This window comes from Cucurbita maxima, unplaced genomic scaffold (genome assembly GCF_002738345.1).
Source record: "Cucurbita maxima cultivar Rimu unplaced genomic scaffold, Cmax_1.0 Cma_Scf00052, whole genome shotgun sequence".
NCBI lineage: Eukaryota > Viridiplantae > Streptophyta > Magnoliopsida > Cucurbitales > Cucurbitaceae > Cucurbita > Cucurbita maxima.
The window spans coordinates 506733-514539 of NW_019272068.1; the positions used below are offsets into that span (position 1 = coordinate 506733).

The window sequence follows — 7807 nt, forward strand, 5'->3', positions numbered from 1 at the left end:
GAAGAATTTTCTCGGTTCTTTGATTTTGATCGCCCTTTGTTGGGCTCTTCGGTTTACTTCTTTTCCGTTGGTCAACATTGAGAGCACTACTAGATGAATTTCCAATTTCTTGTTTGCCAATACTTTCGTTGAGAACTAAATCTCGAATTTCATCAAACTTTAGTTTATCAGATTCTCGAGAATTGTTGATTGCAGCAACAACAGTATCCCACGACTCGGGTAAAGATTACATCAAAATCAATGCTTTAATTTCATCCTCGAAATTAATTTCCACCAAACTCAGTTGACTTACGATCATATTGGATTCATTTATATGAACAACAGATCCACCTTCAGACATTTGTAGATTGAACAATCTTCGCATCAAATACACCTTGTTTATAGTCGATGATTTTTCGTACATATTTGACAACACCTTTAACAGATCTGACATTGTCTTCTCCTTGATGCTATTGAACGCCACGTTTTTGGATAGCGTCAACCGGATCAACCCTAAGGCTTGTCGATCCTTGAACTTCCACTGTTTCGTGGTCATGGTATTCGGCTTCACCCCCAAAAGGGGTTCGTGAAGATCTTTCTGGTAAAAATAATCTTCAATCTGCATCTTCCAGAAACCGAAATCGGCTCCATCGATCTTCTTAATTCAAATTTCTGAACTTTCCATCTTCATAAATCATGGTGACTTCCGCCTAGCTCTGATACTAGTTGTTAGCATTGCACAACAATGCACACACTCTTCTAGATGAACAAAAGAATAGGATAGAGAAAATGCAAGGAGAATATTGGCTAAAGGTTTATATTGATGACTTATCAATGATGATATGATGATATGATGATATGATGATATGATGATATGATGATGTAATGATGATGAAGATATGATGATATGATGATGTAATGATGATGAAGATATGATGATATGAGGATAATGATGCATCATAACATGATGATATAAGATGCATGATGATGATATGGCTTAATATGGTGATATTCTATAATTAAGATAAGATGCATGAACTAAATTCCATGATGCATTATGATAACATGTTTTCTAAGATACAACCCTAAATGACTTCAATGATGATGAATGTATGAAGACCAATACATGCATGTTACCTAGAGTAATATGTGAATGATGTATAAGGTTGTGTCATAAGAATGATTTAAGATGAAAACTATAGAAGGCTCATGCATGTTTTGTGTTTATTTACATCGGATAACTTCCTCATTTATGATGATGAGTACGAACTTGTACACTATAATAATGATGATGATGATTATTAAGGCTAACTCTATGATGGTTTTAAATGATAGGTCCCTAATTATGAGTTACATGTGTCCATGTCTGCCTTCCCTAATTTAATAGTAGGGTCACTTACTGATTATTTTTTAAAATACTCAAGTTGTGTGCTATTTCTATTTTCAGGTAAAGGCAAGTCACCTTTGTACAGCTAACAAGGTTTCGCCTCCTATAATTGGCAAAGGGCAAGTCCTTAATTTAAATATATATACGTACATATGTAAATACATCTAAGATTTTTTTTGTTACCTCCTATAATTGGGAAAGGGAATCATAGTCATTTTAAAAAAGGAATAAATCAATAGATTATCTATTTTTCATAACGAGGTTTCGCCTTTTTTTCCCCTCAAATCTTTATTCCTTTTCATCTATTTTTCCTAAATCTTTGATTAATAAAATTTTCATCGATCTCGATTATCAATCTTAATTTTCAAAGTAACACAAAGGAACAACATGGAGTTTAAAGCTCGTCTTTGCCTCTTCCTCTTGCTCTCGTTTGCACTCGTCAGCTCTGCTCGAGCCATATCTCATTCAGGTACGCTACCAATTCAAATAGTCCTAGATTTATGTAGTTCGTGCACTTCAAAAAATGAAGTTATGAGTTTTGTATAAACTAAATAAAAAAAAAAAAGTGAATCAAACATCTGTTTCTAATTATTGACGTTTTAGGAAAACAAACAATCAAGGAGGTGATGAGGGACTATGATGATCCAAGTCATGGAGCCCACTATATCCGCCCCAACCACCACATTTTAAGTTTTCTTTTTTGCAGTTTACGATGACCACATCAACATCAACATATGAGTAAGGTGGGGGCATACAATATAGATAGGGTCAAATGCATTATCGGGCCGACATTGATATGATTCTCTTAATTCAAATTGTTTGTAAGACTCGAACTTCACCGAGAATTACATACTTACAAATTTTATTGAGGGGCTTAGATGGAGTAAAAGAGAAAAATTTTATTGAAGGTGCTTCGATCTAGCTATGAGGAGGCATCTTCCGACCATGGTCTCTTCATGAAACTTGCTCCCAAGTCTAGATTCGTGAATTCTCAAAAAGAAAAAGAAAAAAAAAAAGAAAAGTCAAGAATCATAGAAGAACGAGAGCTCTAGATCAATTTTAAAATTGAAGTATGTTGGTTTAAGGAGGATTTCACACCTCTTTATTTAAGGAACTCTTAGTCCAATTGGACTGAAAGATGGAGTTCTGAAAGACGAGTTCCGGTGAAAGTGAAGAACGGTGGGCTCTTAACTTTGGATCAAATATGCATGTATTTATTAATTATATTAAATCAATAATAATTTATTTAAATATATATTTAATTTATTTTGACAAAAAAAAAAAAAAATTAAATAAATGAATTACTTAATTACTAAAAATTTATTTTAGCAACCGTTAATTATCTAAAACTAGATAAATAATGGTATTAAAGCTTCTGTTGTTGATATATATAAATATATATATAAACAAACAAAATTGATTTTTTTAAAAAAAGAAAAGTATGCAAAATGAATGGTTTCGTGAAAGAAGCAATATATAAATATGGCGCATCCCAAGCCTCCACGTGTCCAGTTTTATCTAATTCAACCAAAGCCCTCTTAGCACCTCAGATATTNGGATAAGCCATCAATTCTCAACCATCGATCCCTTATTTCCTTCTAATCTGAGCCGTCCATCTCCACCACATAATCCATAGCCAAAACTTTAGCCTTCAATTTACCACAACCAACACACACTCACAACTCAAATTCCTCATCTGAGAAACCTCGCCGGAGCCATCACAATGGCCGCCCTTCACCAAACCGCCGCTTCTCTCCAGGCCAAGCTCCTTCCAACCATTCGAATCTCCCGAACCACACCTGCAAACCTCTCCTTCTCCGCTACTTTTCCTTCTCGCCGACTCCGCCTCGGCCACCTCCGCTCTCACGCCGCCACTAAAATGTCCACCAGCGCTGCCGGAAGCTACGCCACCGCGCTTGCGGAAGTCGCCGCCTCAAACGACACGCTCGAGGTCACAAGCGCGGATGTGGAGAAAATCGAGAGCGTGTTCGCGGATCCGCAGTTGTTCGATTTCTTCGCGAATCCGACGATTAAGGTCGAGAAGAAACTGGAGGTGGTTGATGAGATCGCTTCGTCGTTGTCTCTACAGCCGCATACGGAAAATTTCTTGAAGATCCTGGTGGACGCGAAGAGGATCGACATCGTGAAGGAGATCGTGACGGAGTTCGAAACAGTGTACAACAAATTGACGAACACGGAACTTGCGGTGGTGAGTTCGGTTGTGGAATTGGAGGAGCAGCATTTGACGCAGATCGCGAAGCAGGTGCAGAAATTGAGCGGAGCGAAGAATGTGAGGATCAAGACGCAGATTGATCCAAGTCTTGTGGCTGGATTCACTGTGAGGTTTGGAAATTCTGGATCGAAACTCATTGATTTGAGCGTTAAGAAGCAGCTTGAGGAAATCGCTACTCAGCTTGATCTCGGCAACATTCAACTGACGGTATAAAATTTACAATGCTTTTTCTGAATTTTTGTTGAGTGGTGATTGATACTCTATATGTGATGTAATTTATTCGAATTGGTTGGAAATCTTAATTCAGAACTTGTGTATCTATTTGTTGGAAATAATCGTAGTTGTATTGAAATAAAATATTGTAGAACTGGTACTTGATAGATTGTTGTTAATATCTCGAACAGATTATAAACTTATGGATGTTGAGCTATCATTTAGGATTATTAAATATTTTCAAACATCCATGTAAGAAGTATTGTCTCAAACTAGTATAAGCTAAATAGTTTGGTTGCTAGTGGCTATAATTGATATTAGACTCCCTCTTAAGGATTTTATAAACTTGCTTACAATCTCCGGATATGAAAACTTGCTTATATTTGATACTGGATGACCTATTCTCCTCCAACATGGTCACGTTGCAATCCTTCCTTTTGTTATAGAAACTAAATGGAAAGCCATAAATGAATAATCTTATCAATGGTTTAATTTAAAACTAGACCGATAGAAAGATGAAAAAAAAAATGTATAGAAAGACATCACGAAGATACTTCCATCACCGCTTCTATTTTGATAAGATAATCCTTCAACACCAAAGGTAATTTTGGCCAAAATCCCTATTTATTTATTATTATTATAAATAAATTATTTTGTAAAAAGTTATTAAAACTTTAAAAAAAATTTATTGAAAAATAAATAATTACATATTTATTTCTTTTTGTACTTTTTTTTTTTTTTTTGGCGTTAGATATTTATTTTACTAAATATATTAAATATTAAAATAAAAAAATGTATTTAAAATTGGAATATATTCCAATTGATTAAATATTTTTGAAGGAGACTTTTGCTCTGTTATTTTATTTTATTTTAATTCTTAATAAAATCAAAATAATTACCTCATACAATTGGGAGGCTTTAATAAATATCCAATAAGAATTTGGAGGCTATAAAGTTTATCCAATAAGATCTCACTCATATTATAGTGAATTTTTTTTAAAAAGATTAAATGTTTCATATACAATCAACATTTCAACATCCCATTCTCATTTTGATTTTGAAGCATCAGCAATTTTGTAGAGACTAAATCGATGTTCGTTTGACACTACAAAGCAGCTAATATGCAAAGCAACTAAACAGAGCAAAGGCAAAGTACAGGACTGAATAAGTACTGGTTTGAAAGTATACGTGAACTTTGAAACCAGCAGAAGAATAAACTTGTTACGTTGGTCGGGTAAGTGATGGCGAGTTCTTGGAGATGATGGCCTCTGATGAAGGTGGCTCTTGACGTAGTTCCTTGACAACAGCAGCTAGAGCCTCCGGATTCACTCCCATGTCACAAAGAGCAATAAGGACAGAGAGGGTGTGGCGATCAATCCCAGTATTGAGTATGTTGGAAATATGAAAGGCGAGATCTAGCGATTCCCGAGCAGTTCGTGCAGCCTCTGGATCCATGGAGAAGACCTGAAAAAAAGGAGAAAATTATATATTCACATGGTTTTTCTTTAGTTCAAAACATTTAATGTAACCACAGTCAGTTTATCACTGTGATCTTCAAAGACAAAGCGACGCATTCAGGTAGAAATTAGTGTGATTCTAATTTTCTCAGCCACTGCAGCAAAAGGCAAAAGGCTCCTCTGAGGCTCTGGCCAAACCAAAGTGCAACTTTTATTCAAGTTGTTAATCAAAAACACAAGGACATGAAAAAAGTAATTCATTAAGTACTCCATAATAAAAACTTTGAACATAATGTCTTAGAAAGCTAGTAGACATCAGAGTTTGTCCTACTTATTTAATGTCATATTTGATACTTTCATCTAAACATAGAACAAATCTAATCTCACATCCAGTCATGGGAAAAAACAAATCAGTAAAAAAGAGATATCAAAATTCTAGATAATATAAACACAACAAGGTTTCCTCTCCATGTATCACAATTACCATTTCTATGAGTCCATCTCCGTTTACATTTACTTATTCTCAGTTCATTTGCAGCATCAAGCCCATTCCTACATACACATATTTTCTTCTAATCTAACATATCAACGCAAAAAATGGAAATGGCACCAAGGACCCAAAAATTGACAATGTACCACTCTAATTACATTTATTAATAAAAATTGAGTTCTATCAGATATTCTCGAGTCTCATGTGTCTACCATTTCACTAACAAGGTGTCTGGAAAGTAAATTATATTCTACAATTATAATATGTAGTTATTTTGAAGTAGGGAATATATGACAAAGGTGTAGTTTAACTGCTGATTTACATTTGGGCATTTTACCAACAGTTTTTATTGTATCATTTTGTTTGATTCATACGAGTTAGAGAATAATAGGGTTGGTTTAGTGGTCAATAAGGGATGTTGTAGATCATAAAGGAATAAGAGAAAATGGATTCAAGCCATAGTAGCCACCAACCAAAGATTTAATATTCTCCGAGTTTTTCTCGCACAAACGGGCTCAGACACTAGTCTAGAAAAGAATAATAGGATTGAAGAAAATTGATTTTCCCAAACTTCAAATGGAAAAGGGCTCAAAGTCCCCTTTTCCTCATCATATCAAAAGCAAAATACTAAACAAAGTTGAAAGGAGAAAGTAATAAACTGAGGTTATAATAAAAACTGAAGATCATGACAAGGAAACCAAACACTCAAGCAAGTTAAACAAAAATTACCAAACAAGGAACTAAAAAGAAAGTACGATCTTGTTTTGGAAACTACTAAATTCATTCCTTCCCTCATACTTTATCCCCAGGTTCTTTGATTCCAATGTACCTTGCCCTTGTATTTCTAACAATTCATAAGTTTTTATCCCTATAGTCCGATCCGATCTTTACCTTTTTTTAAACGTTTAGGATATCAGTGACAACATAATGAGATAACATTTACACGTATTAGCAAACAGCATTCCTAATTTGTTATCCTCTTTCGTCGCTCACCTTTAGGCACACGCAGAAGCTGAATGAAAGCTGGAACAAAGTTCGCCTCAGAATACTCCATCCAAAAACAAATTATGTAACTCAATGAAAAAAAAATATAAACGAAAACAAATTTCCCAATTACAAGCAATCCGCAGCGAAAATTGGAAGATTGAAGAGATTAACACCAAGTGGGACAAAATAACGCCTATCGGTACTTCAATTATGAAAAACGTGAACAGATATTAGCAGCAGTCAAATCAGAAGACAGAGAAATTGAAATGAAAGAAAGAAAAAGAAATGATAGGAGTACCGAAAGAAAAGGGGCGAGAAAACCCTAGATTTGCTGCTGCTGAGAGGAGATTGTAAACACAACTTTGCTGGCTCCTCTGTAGAGTTGGAATGGGAAGGAAATTGATAATCAGTGCAGAAAGAGAGGAACGACGAGAATTAACCCAAATAAACATTGTTTTCTTCTAATAACTTTAAAATATATATTTTTTATTTTCAATATTACTTATTCTCTAATTGATTGTTAAAAATATTTAACGGCAATTTATTGAAATAATTTATAGTTTTAATTAAATATTTAAAAATATATAAATTAATATTTTACCCAATAATATTTTATTTTTATTTAAAACAATTTTTTTTTTTTTTTTTTTTTTTAGTTTTTATGGTTTTAAAAGGTAGGTTTCCATACGTGTGTTTGCATTACCTAACCAACAATGAGTTAGTTTTTTTAGTATTTCTTAAAATACTGAAGTGACGAGATTAGTTACCCCAAATGCTGAAATGGTCATGAAAGTGAAAGATATGATAGTAGTATGCATGGTTTTCCATTAATAGTTTTATCGATGGCTTTTTCATTTTCGCACTCAAACATTAGGTTAAGGTGTTATTTTGACGACCTTATTCCTATTTCTTGTTTTAAATTAAACGTATAAGTGGTTTTATTTAAATTCTCGCATATGTTATTAAATAGATTCAAGCTAAGAAACGAAAGAGGACGATGGTATGATACCTCGAAAAGAGAGAGAAGTGAAATTAGAAATGTTTTCATTTGTTGGGTGAAG

At 34.1% G+C, this 7807-nt stretch overlaps 2 protein-coding genes across 3 annotated transcripts; one reads left to right on the forward strand and one right to left on the reverse strand.

Moving 5' to 3' along the window:
• The first annotated feature begins 3014 nt into the window (after nucleotides 1–3014).
• Nucleotides 3015–3975, forward strand: LOC111471401 (ATP synthase subunit delta, chloroplastic-like). Its single transcript, XM_023117124.1, has one exon. The coding sequence runs from the start codon at nucleotides 3090–3092 to the stop codon at nucleotides 3810–3812; it is 723 nt and encodes a 240-aa protein (XP_022972892.1). The 5' UTR covers nucleotides 3015–3089; the 3' UTR covers nucleotides 3813–3975.
• An 854-nt stretch (nucleotides 3976–4829) lies between these two features.
• Nucleotides 4830–7189, reverse strand: LOC111471408 (mitotic-spindle organizing protein 1B-like). 2 transcript variants are annotated; one of them, XM_023117132.1, is made up of 3 exons: nucleotides 7045–7189; nucleotides 6753–6782; nucleotides 4830–5276 (listed from the first exon to the last, which is right to left on the reverse strand). In XM_023117132.1, the coding sequence occupies exon 3, from the start codon at nucleotides 5265–5267 to the stop codon at nucleotides 5034–5036; it is 234 nt and encodes a 77-aa protein (XP_022972900.1). In that variant the 5' UTR covers nucleotides 5268–5276; nucleotides 6753–6782; nucleotides 7045–7189; the 3' UTR covers nucleotides 4830–5033. The 2 variants fall into 2 exon arrangements, 1 of the variants encoding a protein (XP_022972900.1); XR_002715195.1 differs by lacking the exon at nucleotides 6753–6782.
• Nucleotides 7190–7807: the final 618 nt, after the last annotated feature.

What these genes read in the sequence shown, in the direction of transcription:
- LOC111471401 (XM_023117124.1), top strand. Translation starts at nt 3,090, where the DNA reads ATGGCCGCCCTTCACCAAACCGCCGCTTCTCTCCAGGCCAAGCTCCTT.
- LOC111471408 (XM_023117132.1), bottom strand. Translation starts at nt 5,267, where the DNA reads ATGGATCCAGAGGCTGCACGAACTGCTCGGGAATCGCTAGATCTCGCC.